This window comes from Marmota flaviventris, chromosome 8, assembly GCF_047511675.1.
Source record: "Marmota flaviventris isolate mMarFla1 chromosome 8, mMarFla1.hap1, whole genome shotgun sequence".
In the NCBI taxonomy this organism is placed as follows: domain Eukaryota; kingdom Metazoa; phylum Chordata; class Mammalia; order Rodentia; family Sciuridae; genus Marmota; species Marmota flaviventris.
In genome coordinates this window covers 79,269,923-79,287,928 of record NC_092505.1, presented here as the reverse complement: position 1 = coordinate 79,287,928, position 18,006 = coordinate 79,269,923, and the positions used below count along the sequence as shown (strand labels likewise).

General features: G+C 38.1%; 1 protein-coding gene across 11 annotated transcripts in view; it reads left to right on the top strand.

The window, feature by feature from the left end:
- Positions 1–18,006, top strand: part of St3gal6 (ST3 beta-galactoside alpha-2,3-sialyltransferase 6) — a 330,280-nt gene that overhangs the window by 274,372 nt on the left and 37,902 nt on the right. For 10 of the 11 annotated variants that reach the window (XM_071615420.1, XM_071615423.1, XM_071615419.1 and 7 more), the window contains 4 exons: positions 9,497–9,592; positions 12,386–12,572; positions 12,671–12,808; positions 14,337–14,489. In XM_071615420.1, coding sequence (XP_071471521.1) covers positions 9,497–9,592; positions 12,386–12,572; positions 12,671–12,808; positions 14,337–14,489 — 574 coding nt within the window. Of the gene's footprint in view, positions 1–9,496; positions 9,593–12,385; positions 12,573–12,670; positions 12,809–14,336; positions 14,490–16,143; positions 16,852–18,006 lie in introns of those variants that run through there. The other variant, XM_027943166.3, reaches the window with a different exon arrangement.

Genomic DNA, 18,006 nt, shown 5'->3' with positions numbered 1-18,006 from the left:
AAAGCCTTCTTTTTTCCTTTTTCTCCACTACCTCAACAACATGTGATAATTTTTTTTTCCTTTTCCTGTTTTTGATAATAGCCAACTGATAATATTCTGACTGGGTGAGAAGGAATATCTAGTTCTGATTTGTAATTCCTTAATGGCTAACAATGCTGAACAGTGTTTCAGTATTTATTGGCCATTTGTACTTCATTTGAGAAGTATCTATTCAGCTCATTTGTCCATTTATCAACTGGATCGCTTGTTCTTTTTGCCTTAATTTTTTGAGTTCTTTGTATATCCTAGATATTAATCCTCTGTCAGGTAGTAATTGACAAGTAGTTTATATTTTTGTTCTTATTACACTTGAAATAAATGAACTACAAACTCAATTTAGAAGTACGTAACTTTTTGACTGAATTTGCAAGTTTTAATGATGAATAGTGCTCATACTAAGCCAGGACATTTTTAACCCATGGTCACCTTTTTAAAGGTGTTTCTACTTAAGAATTAATTCATACCATTCATGGGTTGTTTCACATATCTTCCCATGCGTCATCCTAACTCCTTCTGTTTCTCTTGTTAAAAAGGTTAACTATTGGATATTGGAAGCTGTTCTCTTCCTTGCCCCCTACTAGAAATATCTTTGAAGGAAGCAGACAGCTTGCTTAGATATATGTTTTTTGACTACAGAGGTTTTAGTTTTTAGAAAATTCTGTTGCTAAGATAACCCTGTACAAATTGAATTTCCAAAGATAGACTTGTTGGCAGGTGGACCCATTTCATAAGGTTTAAGCCACATTTTAGAATTTGGCTGGTGGGCTAACATGAGAATGTGGGTGGTTTAAAAATGTCAGGTGTCTATTAAACATGGGACAATGACAGAATTTCCCTTCTTGCCCAAGAGAATGGATGTGCTGGATGTGCTATTTGGTGGGTGCAGAAGATAGCTGTAGTGGGCCAGGAAGTGAAAGTGAGATAGAGTTTACACAATGGAGCTACAGGAGCAGTGTTAGATTTTGTTAAGGTCTTTTTTTTTTTTCTGTTGGGGACCCAGATTATTGAAGTGTATATTATGTAATATAATTGATTTATTTTTGTTTGTTATTTTTAATTAATTTTTTTATTATAGTTATTAACCAATTAATTGTACAAATTAATGGATTTTGCTGTGGTTTTTCCATAGATGCAAAATATTGAACTTTGATCTTGTCTATATTCCTTCCCTCCTCATTCCTACCACCCTTTCCCCTGCTCCTGACCCATCCCCCAATACCTAGTAGTCCCTCTTCTATGTTCAAGTCATCATTTTTGTTTGTTCTGTTTCTCTGTAAGTTTCCATATATGAGAGAAAACATATGATACTTGTTCTTCTTTGTCTGGCTTATTTCACTTAACATGAAGTCTTTCAGTTCTATGCTTCTGCAAATGAAAGGATTTCATTATTCTTTATGGCTGAATACTACTCCATTGTGTATATATGTGTGTGTGTGTGTGTGTGTGTGTATATATATATATATATATATATATATATATATATATATATATATATATAGTAATCCAGTCATCTTTTGATAGCACCTAAGCTGATTCTATATCTTGGCTACAATTAGCACAAGAATGCAGGTATTTCTTTTCTGTGCTGACTTCATTTCCTTTGGATATATATATACCCAGGAGTGGGATAGCTGGATCATATTGGTAGTTCTATTTTTAGTTTTTTTAAGGAAACTTCATACTGTTTTCCATAGTGGTCATATTAATTTATATTCCCACCAAGAGTGTGCAAGGTTTCCTCTTATTCCACAAACTCACCAAAATTTGTTACTTTTTCTTTTCTTTTTTTTTGGTAATAGTCATTATGATCGGGGGCAATATAGAATCTCAATGTAGTTTTGACTTACGTTTCCTTGATGGTTAAAGATTTTTCATATAGTGGTTTGTACTCACTCTTTTGTGAGGTGTCTTTTAAGATCATGTGCACATTTATTAGTTGGATTACTTGTTTTTGTTAAGTTTTTTGAGTCCCTTATATATCCTGGATATTAGTGCTCTGATGAGTAGCAGGCAGAGATTTTTCTCCCGTTCTGCAGGCTGTCTCTTCACTCTGCTGATTGTTTCCTTTGCTGTGCAGCTTTTTAATTTGATGTAATCCCATTTTTTAACTGTTGCCTTTGTTTTGTGGACGGTTGGAGTCCTACCTAGGAAATCATTGCTTGTACCAAGACCTTGAAGTGTTTCCCCTGTGTTTTCTTTTAGTAGTTTCAAAGTTTTAGCTTATATTTAAGGTCTTTGATGCATTCTGAATTAATTTTTGTTCACGGTGAGAGACTGTGCTCCAGTTTCAGTCTTCTTTATGTGACTATCCAGTTCTCCAAGCACCACTTGTTGAAGTGCTGCTCTCTTCCCACTGTGTGTCTGTGGCCCCTTCATTGAGAATCACTTGGCTGAAGATTCTGGGTTCTCTCTTCTCTTTCTGTTGTCTGCTTTTATGCCAATACCATGCTGTTTTGTAACAGTGGCTCTGTAGTATGTTTTGAAATCTGTTATTGTGATGCCTGCAGCATTGTTCTCTTTTCTCAGGATTGCTTTGGCTATATGGAGTCCTTTGTTTCCATTTGAATTTTAGACTTTGTTCTAGTTCTGTGAAAAATGTCATTGAGGATCGCATTGAATCTGTAGACTGCTTTGGGTAGAATGTCCATTTTGACACTATTGATTCTCCCAGTTCATGAAAGGTTTTTCCCTCTTCTAATGTATTCAATTTCTTTCTTCAGTGTTTTATAATTTTCATTGTAGAAGTCTTTTATTTCCTTAATTAGATTTATTCCTACATATCTTATTTTATGTGGCTATTATGAATGTACTCACTTTCCTGATTTATTTCTCAGTGAATTGGTGTATAAAAAAGCTACTGACTTTTATTGGTGTATAAAAAAGCGACTGACTTTTGTATGTTGATTTTGTATCTTGTTACTTTGCTGAATTGGTTTATCAGTTCTAAAAGTATTTGATGGAGTCCTCCTGATTTTTCTATGTACAGAATCATGATCTGTAAACAAGGATAGCTGGACTTCCTCCTTTTCTCTGTGTTTGCCTTTTCTTTCTTTCTCTTGCCTGAGTGCTCTGGATAGATTTCTTTACTATATTGAATAAGAGTGGTGAGAGTAATATTAGAGGAATTGCTCTCAGTTTTTTCCCATTCAGTATGATTTTGGCTATCAATCTAATTTCTTATTTAAAACTATGCCATTCGTTTCATTTCAATTTTGATTGCATATCAACAGAAACCATATACATATATTTCTACCTAATATTTTATATAGCTCTCATTTATAGATCTTTGTTTTGTACAGGCCTTTGGCATATGTGCATTGACTCAATTCTCTAGTTTCGCAAACAGAGAAACCAAGGCAAGGCAAACATGCACAGTTTGTTATAGCTGGTAAGTGTCAAAGCTAGGATGTGAACCTAGATGACTCTAACTCCAGTGCCTGAATTATTTAAGAGTGATAATGGCTATTCCTTAAATATTTTCAGCAAGTTATCTGCAAGTATTTATAGTCTTTGGTTCTGTAAATGTAAACTCCTGTTAGATTATTGAGGGTGTATGACTGGTAGTTCTATTTTTGTCTAGTTTTATCATAGAACTAAACTATGCTTTATTTAGCTGTTTTCTCCCACAGGCGTTCAGCCACTTGTGTGTGCCTCGGCCAGACTATTTCCTTCCTTCTTGCTGACTTGGTCTTCTATTCCCTTCCCTTTCTCCTCTTTGTCACTGGGAGTGCCTCCACTCTCCACCACCAGCCTGTGTCCATTTCTTCTGCTCAAGTAATTTCCTATATTTTATATTCCCTCCATCCTCTAGAAGGATTCAGACATTTCTGTGGTTGTTTCAAGTCTGAGTCCTTTAAGATTCTACCAGGTACAAGTGCTAGTTTTGTTCAGAATCTCAAACAGCATGCATGATGTTCTTAGTTGGGACAGATTCTGTGAATGGGAAAACTTGAAATATAGTTCTCATAGTTTTCACATACATGAAGTCTACAAAATGTTGCAGGGCTAACTCAACAGTTCTGTGATCATCAGGGCTAAGGCTTCTTCTCTGGTCTGTGGCTTCTCCTAGGGTCTAATACAATAGCTGGAGTTCTGCCAATCACATCTGCATTTCTGCCAGCAGGGAGGAGGAAGGGAAGAGGGGCATGACCTCGCCCTTTAAACTTGCCTCCCTCTTTAACGACAGCTCACAGAAATCACATTTTAACACTTAATTGCATCTTCCTATTTCCATATTCATGATACCAAGGTGAAAGCTTGAAATCAGCCATGGTGGGAGTATTTACACCATGAGGCTTGGCAAATGCTACAAACCAGAGCTTCATCCTTTGCCCCCCCCCCCACCACACTAGAATTGGTTGCTAAATATTTACTAGCAACCACTAATGATATCCCATTGGGTGGGAGTCAGGCACAAGCCAACACCTAGCTGGAAGGTAGACTGGAAAATATTGCTTGTATTCCAGGTAACTGTGTACCCACCTTTAAATTTTTAAGGAACAGGGAAACCTGATTAATGACAGACAATTAACTATTTTTATCAGTATGTTCCATCATTTCCATGGTTCCCGTTTGTTTCTGTGCCACTCTGAGGATTCTGAAGTCAATTAATAACTCTGCTCTGTAATAACTAAGCTCAGCTGCTGCTACTGATGATGATGATTTTTCATAGATTCAGGTTCCTCTTTCCCAAAGTACATCTAACATGAGACTACCATGTTTAATGAAATTCACTATAGATGGAGACTATTTTAAGGGAATTATAGTACAGAAGAGGAATAATTAAAGTATGCCAATATTCCAAAGCCATGAGCCTTCCTTGTTATCCATGTTGCTCCCTGGCACCAGCCTGTACCCTGGTCCCAGGGGGAGTATATCCTCCCCCAGTTAGAAGCAACAGAAACATTAGCTTAAAAATCTCAGCTCCCACAAAAATGTTCAAGTTATATCCTCACCCTCATCTACCAGCATTGCATTCTGAAAGTGTACCAGATTTTAAGAAGACTTCTTTAGTTCTGCAGCATAGATGGTTATACAATAATTACCCATAAATACCTACCTGTGTCAAGCACCTATGTCAAGTCTGTTGCCTGCTAAATAGATGATGATTTGTAAAATCTACCTGGCTGCTCACTCAAGCAGAATCTATTACATCAGCCTCAGCCAAACAGGGTAAGATTGGTTACCATTCAAGGCAGGAGCATGCTCTTAGAAGACTTTAAAAAAAAATTAGACATCAGCAATGTATTTGTTAATGAGAATCCTAATGCTTTAAGGACTCCCAATATCTGAATTTTTAATGTCCTGCTGTTTTGCAAGGTTTCTTTATTCCACAGCCTTTTGGCCAGAGACAGAACTGAGGGTAAGAAGAAATTGTGACATCCCCAGAGTGAGTCATACATGGTGAAGGTGCTAGTTCAGCCATTATCTGTTTTCTAACATTGCTGTGGTCAGTTATTACATAAAGATATAGAAACTGGTACACATCAGAGGAAAATGATGACATCCAAAGGATTAACAACATTCATGACACTTACTTCACTAAAAGGAAAATTGAGATCACAGAGGTCAGATCACTAGGGAAAGTTCCCCAAAGTACTAAGTCGGGGAGCCAGAATGAGGAGCTAGACCTCCAGCTCTAGTTCCCTGTACAGCATTTTAGGTTCTTCAGGATGCAAATAATAGTTTCCTAACCAAAACTCATTTGAACATTTATTATTGTATGTATTGCATAAATATGTGGTTTCAGATTTGCAGATTTATGGTCCCAGTTTTCAGGGTGCCCTACTTCTACCTAGGGGCAGCCAGTTCACACACACAGTTATCTGAATGACGCTTCCTAGATTTGGACTGCCTGCTCCCTGAACATAGAATGACTGTGGTAGTGGGATTGAATTAGCGGCTCTGTGATGTTAGGGCTCTAGGGTAGCATTCCTGGGGCTCTTCTTTCCTTGCAAGGTAGCTATAGCTACTCTAACTGTATGTCACCACATGTGAAAGTCTAGGCAGAAAGGAAGGGGCAGGTAAAAACAAAGTGTTCTGCTCAGACTTTTTTGTGTGTGTGTGGCAATTTTTTTTTTTTTTTTTTTTTTTTTTTGTGGGGCAAAATCTCTTTGGAAATCATTTAACAGACTTTCCTAGTCTCTTATTGCCCAGGGATGAGTCACATGGCTATCTCTAGGCCAGCTATTTACAGAGGAAATGAGCTCACTAAGGTAGGCTTCTGAATGCACAGCTCTGCTATCTGGCATGCAGGGTGAAGTTCATTTGAAACATGACTAACAGCATCCGCCATCCAGTGTTGGCGTGATGTGCTTCACTGAAGTTGGAGTGATGTGCTTTAATACATATTGTTGCCAAAGGGAAAGCATTCAGAAAAGAAGACATATCATGAATGATTTGACATGGGCAACTCAAATTTCTTTCCTCTATATTGTCCTCTGCCTAGCTTCCCTCTGCTGGCTTTGCCTGACTGTGTGGGAAACATGCTTTTCACCTGAGGGAAGTGTAATATTTTACCACTGCTGTTCAGCAGCTTTTTGGATTTTCCATTAACAGGTAACAGGCACTTGGAATTATTTTGTTTTCTGGGTGAGCAGCTTGAGGCATGTGCATTTCCCAAACGGTTCTCAAGTTGAAGTAACAGGTACCTGCTTTATTTTAGACATGAATGAGAAAAATGACCTCCACACACTCATGTAGCAATCAACTGAAGCATGTGAATTCACTGAAAAAGTTTCCTTTCAAAGGCATTGACCAGTTTTTCTTAGTTTAAGGGTGCTTCCTCTCTTCTACCTGTCCCCTATGATGTTGACAGAGAAGAAAACAGAATGTGAAACTCCTAAAAATGTGGCAACATTAAAGTGTGAAGAGAGTCTTTGGATTGGAAGTTTCCTGAAGTGAGAGAGTGTCTGTGTGATTTCATTTTTCATAAGTCCTTGAATCTGCTGAGACCATCAGCAGGAGGAGGTTGAGAGGCTGAGCACAAGGAATGAGGCCCTTTAGGTAGCTAGTCCTGGAAGATCCTGGGAAAGAGATCTGCTTTCAGTCCTAGACTCCCCTTTTACTCTTGGCTGGAGGCAAATCAGTAGGGTCTATGGGAGGAGGTCCAGGACCCGGAGCTTGAGGGAGACCAGTGATGTGGCATATGTAGTACAACAGATGGTATGTAATATGACAGATGCCCTTTGGTTAAGCCTGAGATTATGATGCCAAACATTACCTAGGACTTAATGACCATCTGCAATCTAGTCTGATAGAGGGGAAACTTCTGTAAATATTAAGATTCAACCTATCAGTTCATTGCTAAGTGACAAAATGGAACTGGCCATGTCTGAGGTTGAGACAAGTTATTTCTGGGGTCAACTTTAGAGATAAGATTTGTGGGTCATAAGTCCTTTGTTGGAGTCCCCTGGGAGTATGCTTGTGGCCTTGACCCTGTGTATTTGGTGTAGATGGAGGCAGGCAGCTTCTTGGCAGACTGGGGACTGTAAGCCAGGATGGATGCTGGAGCCCCTAGGGTACCTGGGCTCAGGACAAGGCAACCCTTCCCTTGTCAAGGGAGTGGCCTCTGACCCTTATTGGAAGGAGATGTTTAGAATGGGTACCATAATTATAGATATTCTTCTGCTATCTCCGTGAGGTTGGTTATCTCCCTGGGAAGACCTGTTGTTTCCATCTTGTTTGTTTTCAGCTGCCCCCTTCCCAGTGGGGAGATAGAGCCAGCTTCAGGAGGTTCAGCCTCTAATTTCCGTTAAACCGACCCTGATATTAGGAAAGGCCAAGCAAACTGTGAGCATGGGAATTTCCCCTGTCATAAAGCATTCACGGGATGGACCTGGTGAGGATAATGACAATGATAGAGAGAGTTCTCAATACTCAACAATGTTCCCCTTTCAGTCATGGCCCTAAGTAGTGAGCCTTTGATAAACTTAGCTTCCAGGGATTGGGAACTAAAGTCACACTTGCTAATAAAGCATTTAGAGATAGGTTACTTCCTTAGTTAAAAACAGATGTAAACAAACACACCTCTAGAACACTCTGTGACAGGTGACATGTCCATGATGTGTGGTGTTGGACATTGTATGTCTTTCGGATGGTCTCCCGCCCCTAAAGCCCTGCTATAAAACTGGTGCTTCTTGTCCTTGTCTAAGACATTGCCTTAGACATGACTCATTAATATTTGAGAGCTGAGGACTCCCATTAAAATGTGATAAGTGTTTTTAAAATGTTAGCATTAAAATTTATAAAATAATTAGATGAGGGATACAAATTCTATGTAAGAAAGGTAGCTTGTGAATGTAGGGGATGTGTTCAGTCTCTTCTTAACTTGCCCAGTGCCAGGCTCTTTTAAATAGTTCCTGCATTCCTGCATTTTCTTTTTAAATAATCTACAGCATTTGTTCAATTTTGCTGCTCATTAATTTCCTAAACACTTTAAGGTCATGAGTTCAACTGATCTGCTGATTTCATGGTTCTCAGAGAAACACATTTTCTAAATTTAGACTTCCCATATCATGAGGTCCCTGGGAGGACAGCTTCAAAAGCCTTCCCTTCTGTAGTTTTGCTCCCTAGAGAAGGATTTTATTTGTTCATTTGTCTAGTTGGCTAGTGGTAAGGCCTGGTTGGCTGGTGGTAAGTGCTAGGAGGCAGATGGGCCAAGGCCATGTGCTCTGAGAGCCAACAGGATACAATCTGTGGTTCTCGGCTGATGCTAGCCAGCAATAGGAAGTCCCCCTTTGTGGCCTAATTTAAAGCTCTTTGCCAGGAACATAGAGTGCACTTGTAGTTTGTTTTGGTTAAGCTCCAAACACCAGTCCATGTTTGGGAAATTGAAGTAAGAATGGGCAGAGTACAGAGGCTGCCCTTTCCCCACCAGAATCCACCATCTGCTTTGTCACTCGTGAGATGCAACACAAAACCAGAGATAGAATCTCAGAGGAATGGGTAACACTGGCAAAACATGTACATAATGTAAAACACACTGGCATCAATAACAACATGCAGAACTCCAAGTGGAGGGGTCTATTGTCCTCTAATTTTGTATCTAAATGCTAGTACCACCTCTTGGAAGTGTAACTTGGAATTGTTATATGTTTTTGAACCTATTTCTCCATTTATATAATGGGAATATTTGGCTTATGTATCTCCATGAGTGGTTATAAGAATCAGATGAGAAATTGGGCTGCTGAGAGGTATTTGTTGACAATGATCATACACTGTTCCTATAGAATATTATTTCTTGAATCATATATATATGTATATGTATACATAAACATATCTATATCTATCTATATGTACACATATGTATAAACGTATCTACACCTATAAGTAACAATTGGTTCCTTTTCTACTTGTGAAATTTGGCATAGGGTTCCTAAAAGTAGGAAAAGGTTCTTGGAATTACCCCAGTCTATGAAAGATCGCTTAATCTCTGACTTGTCTGTTTGCCCAACAGGGTGCCATGTAAAAGGTGTGTGGTGGTGGGCAATGGAGGAGTTTTGAAGAATAAGAGCTTAGGAGAGAAAATCGACTCCTATGATGTAATAATAAGGTAAATATATTGCCAACCTAGAATTGAAGAGAATATGGCTTCCTACTTTAGGCAGCTGTGTTTTAAAAGTTGCTTCAATTTGTTTATGTACTTGATTACACAACTTTCTCACTCAGTAATTGGCTAGAGTAAAGCCTAGATTTCTAGTCACTGACTTAGCAAATATTTATTAGGTCCTTTTAATATTCCAGGTACAGTTTTAGCTGCAGGGGAGATAGCAGTGGATAAGAATAGTGCTTTTATTCCCTGTGGGGCTTACATTCTGATGGAAGGAAGAAAACAATAATTATGAGAAAATGTATTAAGTGTCATATATCCAATTAGAAAAAGATCACAGAGAATGGTTGAGTGGTACTTGGGAATGGGTGACCATATTAAGGAGGATCTTGGTGACCATATAGGACCAGCCATATGAAGGTTAAAGAAGAGCAGTCCAGACACAGAGACTGTTTACTTTAGATCCTCAGGATAGGATTCTGTGTTTGAGTAAACAGCAAAGTTTGAGGGCAGCAAGCTTAGGTGTGATCAGAGGCTAAAGAGGTGGCAAGGAGCAGGCTGTGTGGGATTTTGTAAACTAGGATTAAAAGCTTGGATTTTAAGTATACCAGGAAGCTTTTGAAGGTTAAGCAAGAGAGGAATGCATTTGAGTTCTTTAAGTTGCTACATTCAAGTAGGAGATGATGGTTGGGTCAGAATAGAAGTAGGCAAGTGGTCAGACCAGAGACATGTTACAGACATGGGGTTAGCAGGATTTATTGCTTTACTAGATGTAAGGACTAATGGGAATAAAACCACCAAGGGTGTTGCTTATTGTTTTCAACTTAAAAGGGTGGCTGGATAGTGATGATCATTTATTGATAGGAGCAGGATAAGTAGATTTAGAAGAGTAAGATTTTCTGTATTTACATGTTAGATTTGAGATGCTTTTGAGAGACGTAGTGGATAAGTCACACAGAAAGTTAAGTTTCAATGGAAGAGGCCTGTGAGCTATGTTTATCCTATGGACTTGGTGAGAGTCCCCAGGGAGAGACTGAGGGATAAAAGAGGGCCCAGGAAGGGCATGGAGCTTAACACATTGAGGGAAATTGATCAAAGTGAAGGGAGATGGAGAGGGTGTACCAGTGAAGAAAAAAGAAAATGAGAAGGTGATCACAGAAGCCAAGAGAACAGTGTTTTTGGTCAGAGAGAGAGAGAGAGAGAGAGAGAGAGAGAGAGAGAGAGAGATCAACTGCATCCCAATAGTGATGAGAGCTCATGTAAAACAAGGACAGAGAGGAGACCATTAGATGGTCAATCTGTAACTCTTTATTACTTTGACAAAAGTAAGTTTAAAGGCATAAGATGGCAAAAAGCCTGCTTGGAATGGGTTGGAAAGAATGCAGATGAGGAAATGGAGAAATCAGTGTCATCAACTCGTTTGAGACATTTTGCTCTGAAGGGGAGTTGAAAAATGAACTGGCAGTTGGAGATGGTTACAGAATCAAGGAAAGACCTGTTGTGTTTTTTTGTGATGGTAGTATATTGCTGGAGTAGAAACTAATAGAAATGAGTGGAGAAAGACACTGGTGTGGTAGAGAGAGAGGGGAATGGGGTACAGAGTGCAAGCATGGTTAATATTTTGTAATGGAAAGAGGAGCCAGGATTGTGGCTAGAGCTACCAACATTCCCTTAGATGTAGCGGCGGAAAAATAAAATGTTTCTGTTTTCTCAATGAAAGTTTGAGGTAAGTTCATCATCTGGTCTAAATGTGTTAGGAGTAGCTAAGAATAGTCTTCTGTGGGAAAGCTAGTGCTTTGGGGTAACGCATCAGGGTGACCGGGCCAGTGTTCTGGAGTTTTACTGGCTTCAAGCTGGTTTCTACAGAGCAAGGTCACCATATTTTATTTATTTTCCATTTTCAGAAAGCTTTGGTAATTTACTTACAAAATAATTTTGAAGCATTCACAAATTTCTGTACTTGTAAAACGTCTAAATCTGACCATTTAGAACCACAGCAAGCCCTTGTAGGAAAACAACATGGTGTAAATTTTTGAAAGTCATTTCAAATATTATTAAGACTGTCTTATATTACACAAAGTCAGAGGCAAAGGGCAAAGCAATATTTATCCTCCTAGGGGACACTGTTTTGGAAACAAAGTATTCTTTTTTTATGCCATGCTTTCATGGTGTGTGCATAAATAGTGCATGTCTGACCTTGGCTTTGAGCATACACAAACCTAACAGTAGATCTTTTGCTGTTCTTTAGTTCATTCTAGCAACAGACCTTCATTGGTGGTGCTCCAGTACAATGGTGCTCCTGCACTTCAGAGAAGCACGATTTTGATGGGTCTTCAAGCCAGCTTAAATGTGATTCTTCTTATCTGTTAGTTGTTTAGACACACATCCACTTGCCACAACACTGTGGCCATGGGCATATTTAGGTCTTCAGGGCTCTCATGGGTAAATCCAACGGTGTTTCTGTGGTTGTCTCCCAAGGTCTCTTTTAAGTCTAGTATTCTGTGCTCCCATCTCTTTTATTTAGTCTTCAGTTTTCCTGGAGGTAAAACTGAATTATCCTTGGCTCCACAATTAATTTTAAAATACAAATGAATATTTTTTGCCTTTGATCAAACAGCTAGTTCTTGCGAGGAATTATCTCCTTAGCCATTGCATGTAAAAGATTGATCAGTTGCTGTGTGGTTTCAGAGCACAAGATAAATGGCTATTTGTCCAATTCTGAAGCCTCTGAGAACTATAATGAAAATGGCTTATTCTCCACCTGTCTGTATATCTTGTGTGTCTTGCTACCCACAGAATGAACAATGGTCCTGTTTTAGAACATGAAGAGGAAGTTGGGAGAAGGACAACCTTCCGACTTTTTTATCCAGAATCTGTTTTTTCAGATCAAAGTCACAATGACCCCAATAGTACGGTGATTCTGGCTGCTTTTAAACCACTTGACTTAAAGTGGCTGTTCGAACTGTTGTCAGATGGCAAAATAGTAAGTTGGCAAAATTGATCTGCCTTCAGATTCCTTTAGTGTTTTTCTTTCAAAAGAATAAGACAACTGTATTTTATTTTCTATACCCTTTATTTCAGAACACTAGTGGTTTTTGGAAGAAACCAGCCTTAAATTTGATCTATCAACCTTATCAAATCAGAATATTAGATCCTTTTATTATCAGAACGGCAGCTTTTGAACTACTTCATTTCCCAAAAACATTTCCCAAAAATCAGGTATGTATGTTTGCATGATTTCAAACTGAATATCCAACTGAAGTAGAATAGAGGGTCTGGGACCTTTCAGAAATTGTGTGAGAACCATGGCTCAATGAGGTAGTTTCTAAGTCCTCTATTTGAAATAGTAAGATTGATACCTGCGGACATTATCTTTGTTTTTCAGGATAAAAAGAAAATAGCCCTAAGATTTTTTTGTTGTTTTTTGGGTTTATCTTCCTGCCCCCTTCTGGGGTTTCCTAGGATCTGTGTGTTCAGACTTATCCCTTAGAGCCTCATCTTCAGTCTTCTGCAGCAAGGAGAGTGACTGGCTTTAGGACAAGCATGTGGCTTTTCAGGCTAAAAAGAATTGTATGAAGCATTCATTAGGAAACTTCATATTACTACAATGAAATATACAAAATAGGCCTCTTATGAAAAAAATATGGTATATTTTTGGAAGAAAAGAAGTCCAAGACTGAGTGGCTCCATGTTTTGAACTTGTGGCAAGGATGGCACATCGTGGTGCATATTGGAGCCTATGATCACATCTCAAGCCAGGAAATATAAAGAGGAAGACACCAGAGTCCCACAATCCCTTTTGAGGGTAATGACCTGGGGGCCTCCCACCAGGCCTCACCTCTTAAAGGCCCACTAGTGCCACCATTGTGACAAAGCCTTACATATGGACCTTTGGGGGAAACACATCCAAACCACAGCACACAGTTTAAAATACCACAGGAAAGCTAGAAAAGTGAGGAAGGACAATAATGTAGTCCAAAAATTAGAGAAAACATTGGTACTAAAATTTTCAAGAAATGAGCAAAAGTTGGAAGATGACATAGAATCAAGAAGTTTGTTTATATACTGAAGAGACTGATTGAATAGAGGAAAAAAAATATTGATGTTGAGGGGAGAAAGTGGTTAAGGGTAGAAGCTTAGTTAGGTAGAGATGGGATATACACACTGCCTAGTAAAGGGGTCAGACGTAGCACCAATAGGGACATCTCATCCATTGTGATGAGGCGTGAGCCTGCAAGTGTGGGTAAAGATGCAGATAAGATGGTAGATTGGAGTTGGGTAGATGATGTAGCTCTGTTTGCTTTCATTTACACAAAGCAATAAGGATTGTCAATTTAAAGTAGGAAGATGGGCTGTTGAATAGAAAGTTATCTGTCATCTTGGAAAGTAGGAATGGGGCTTGACAATTGCAATAGGATTGCAAGATGTACTCAATGTCTGCTTGACTTTGACCATAAGTTTAACATTTGATCAGACAAGTATATTTTTCTTTTGTTTTATTCTGGTGCTTAGGTGTAGGCATAGGATGACTGGAGAATTGATTTTCACTAGAGTAAAGAGTGTCACGTGATCATATAGGATGATGGGTATGATACTGGAGGGCTAAGCCATAGGACATGAGGAGGATTGAACTTAATATTTTTGGTTAAATATTCCAAAATCCTTGTTTTATGACTAGGTCAACCCAAAATGTTTTGGAAATAAGGAGCTCATTTGCATTTTATAAAAATTTACATTTCTCTCTTAGAAACCCAAACACCCAACGACAGGAATTATTGCTATCACGTTGGCGTTTCACATATGTCACGAAGTTCACCTAGCTGGTTTTAAATATAACTTTTCTGACCTCAACAGTCCTTTGCACTACTATGGAAATGCCACCATGTCTTTGATGACTAAGGTAACATACACATCATTTCCAGTAACATTCTTTGGTATAATCTTTGTTATGGTTGAAAAGCCCGTTATTTTTCTCACTTTCACTTTACTGATAAGTTTTGAGAGAGAGCGAGAGCTTGAAGGGGGCTACAAAGCTATTGAAGGCCGAAATTAGGACTCAAGTCCAGAGGTTATTTTACTATAGCAATAATTCCTAAATTGTGGACCTCAGATCCTTGGTAGAATCTCATGATTATTACCAAGTGCATCAAAACCATATAGGGACCAAGCCTTAGATATTATACCATGTTTGTGCTATTTAAGTATAAATACAACCTTCTGTGTTTGAGATGTACAGATTTACCCCAAAGCAGGGCTATGCTCACAGTAATTATTTTCATGTATTTGTTTCACTTTTTTCTGGGGTGCCAGTTATTGAACCCAGGGCTTCGTGCTTGCTATGCAAGCTCTGTACCACTGAGCTGCAGCCCTGCCCTTCATGTATTTTTGGTATTGTTAGAGAAGATAGTCTAGAACAACATAATCCCACAAAAGAAATTTCATGGTTAAAAAGGTTGCCTTTTTGCTAGATCACTATTGATCAGAGATCAATAGTGGTGAATTTAATCCTGAGGATTTCAATTGAATGAGAAGGATTTTCTTATTTTTTTAAAATTCTTAGATTAGTGGGATACCACAAGTGATAGGATTAAAATGTTATCTGTACATTGACATATGAAGTGATCTGCTATATATGGATATATCTCATGAAATATATCTCCTTAAGTCATCCCCAAATAATACATAAACTATACTAGTAGTAGTATTCAGGCTGGATTTTATTCCTGTCTTCTGTCCCTTCAACCCTTGGCTCCTGACCATAAACCAAACATTTGAATATTAAAGATTTAGGTGCCTAGAACAGACTTTAGGCTCATTTCTCCAATCTCTAATCTTTCCTGTAGCACTTGTGGTACAAGTGTCATATAAATAACAATGTTAAAACTGAGAAAAATTAGTATATCAATAGAATCATTTAAATTTTTTGTGGTGCTGGGACTTGAACCCAGAGCCTTGAACATAACTAGACAAATGCTCTATCACTGAGCTACAACCCCCAGATTCAGAATTATTTTTAAAAAAACATCTTAAGCTGAACCATTCTTTATAGGAGGTTCTTATGTCCAGGACAGTTTTTTTTTTTTTTTTTTTTTTAATGAGTTCCAAGGGGCTGGGGTTGTGGCTCAGTGACAGAGCACTTGCCTCTCACATGTGAGGCACTGGGTTCGATCCACAGCACCACATAAAAATGAATAAACAAATTAAAGATATTGTGAAAAATAAATAAGTTCTAATTTGGTGCTTTTATTAAAAAAAAAAAAAAAGCCATCTGACTTGAAATTTTGGTTCCTAGATTTGTATCACAGGATACCACAGGGTCTGAAGAGGCCTCTACTCAAGTGATAGTTCAAGTGGAGAGAGTGGGCTTTAGGGAATGCTCTTACACAAGAACGAACAAGGAAAAAAAAAGTAGGAAGGTAACAGAAGTCCATGTGACTTGTTACTTAGCACTTGAGCTTTGTATATAGAATTTTTAAGATCCAGAATATTCAATTGCTGTATTAATATTTTGAGATTAGAACATATAGTAATTTTACATTGTTTTTCTTCTTCAGAATGCATATCACAATGTGACTGCAGAACAGCTCTTTTTGAAAGACATTATAGAAAAAAACTTTGTAATCAACTTGACTCAAGATTGACCCTCCAGATTCAGAAGATGATGCTAACAGTATTAGTTTTATTTTTATACTGCAATTTTTAGTTTATTTTTAAATATATTCGATAAACTTTTCAAATTATGTATATGAAGTCTGTGGCTGCTTGGTGACTCATACCCATCAGCTTAATTTCTGTGAATATATTTATGAAAACCAAGAAAGGTCAAGCTAGTTATCAGGGAAATAAAGTTTTAATTGCATTTTTTAAAAAAATAAGCTACTGTTTTTGAGATGTTTTAAAACATCTTTTTATAGTTGACTTCATCTCAGACTTCTGAAAGGACATGACTTCTTAATAAGGAGATTTAGTTTACCAAACAGTTTTGACTACCATGGAATTCTGAGAGGTGTGATTGGCTACTGTACACCTGGCAGGTGGGGAACTGGAATATGATTGTGCCTTGCTCTAGCAATCTGCACCCACCTAAGTTCACACTGGCTTAACTCTTCCCCTCTTGTCCCCTGCAATTAGTTAAATAATGATTATAATAAGTTATAATTTGGTAGAAGAAAATGGTGTTTTTTTTTTTTTCTCTTTTTAAGTTAAAGGAAATGGGCAAAATGTGAAATTCTGGATAAGTAAATAACTAATTCAATTACTAAGTCTGGTTGCTTTGTATTATTTTAAACAATTAAAACTAACTTTCTACAAAGAAGCCAAACTAGGGAAGCTCAAGGAAGGAAAAACTCTGAAACATATTTTGCCTGGCATAATTTATCCATTAAATTTTCAGTTTTTATTTGAAGTAAATTGGGAAAGGTAAGGAAGACAACAAAGCAAATTAAGCCGAAAGAACAATCAAGCTGCCAGGTGTGGTGGTGCACACTTTTTTTTTTTTTTTTTTTGGTACCAGGGATTGAACCCAGGGGCACTCAACCACTGAGCCTCATCCCCAGCCCTTTTTATATTTTATTTATATCACTGAGTTGCTTTGCACCTCACGATCCTCTTGCCTCAGCCTCCCAAGCTGCTGAGATTACAGGCCTGCACCACAATGCCGCTGGTGGTACGCACTTGTAATCCCAGTGACTCAGGAGGCTGATAAAGAAAATCACAAGTTCAAAACCAGCCTCGGCAACATGGCAAGGCCCTGTCTCAAAAAATAAATAGGGCTGGGGATGCATCTCAGTGGTAAAGCAAACCTGGGTTAAATCCCCAGTACCAAATGAGAGGAAAAAAAAAAAAAAGTCAAGCTGTTTTTAGACTTAAGTATTTTCATGAAAAATCCCAATTTTTCACACGATTAATCTTCAAATGAAAAGCTTACCTGGCTATCTTGGATGCACCAAAACATCCAACTGGATGCAAATAAGTTAGTCCTACAAATGTGGTGAGCTGGTTTCTTTTCCAAATTTTATGAACAGAACCAAAGTCTCTTTGGGGGTAAGAGAATAAGAGGTGAAGGAGAAAGGAAGAGAAAAGCAGAGGTTATAACAATGGAATTAAAAACTGTCAGAAGACGTCTGAGTTTATTTATAAAAGAATTACTATGCTGAAAAATAGATATCATTGGGAAACATCAATGTTACTGACAAGCATCCTGCCTGAGTATACAAAGGGCCAAAATGAAATACTTAAAAGCAGTGGGAGACAGAGAAAACTAGTAGTTGATTTAACTTGAGTTCAGACACTAATTATAAGGACTATGTTCTGTTAATACCAGCACACGTTTGCCTAGTGCCTCAGTTTTATTTGATTCTTCTGATAACTCGGATGAGGAAATGGTGGTAATAGACCAGAATCCTCTGCATTCTGTG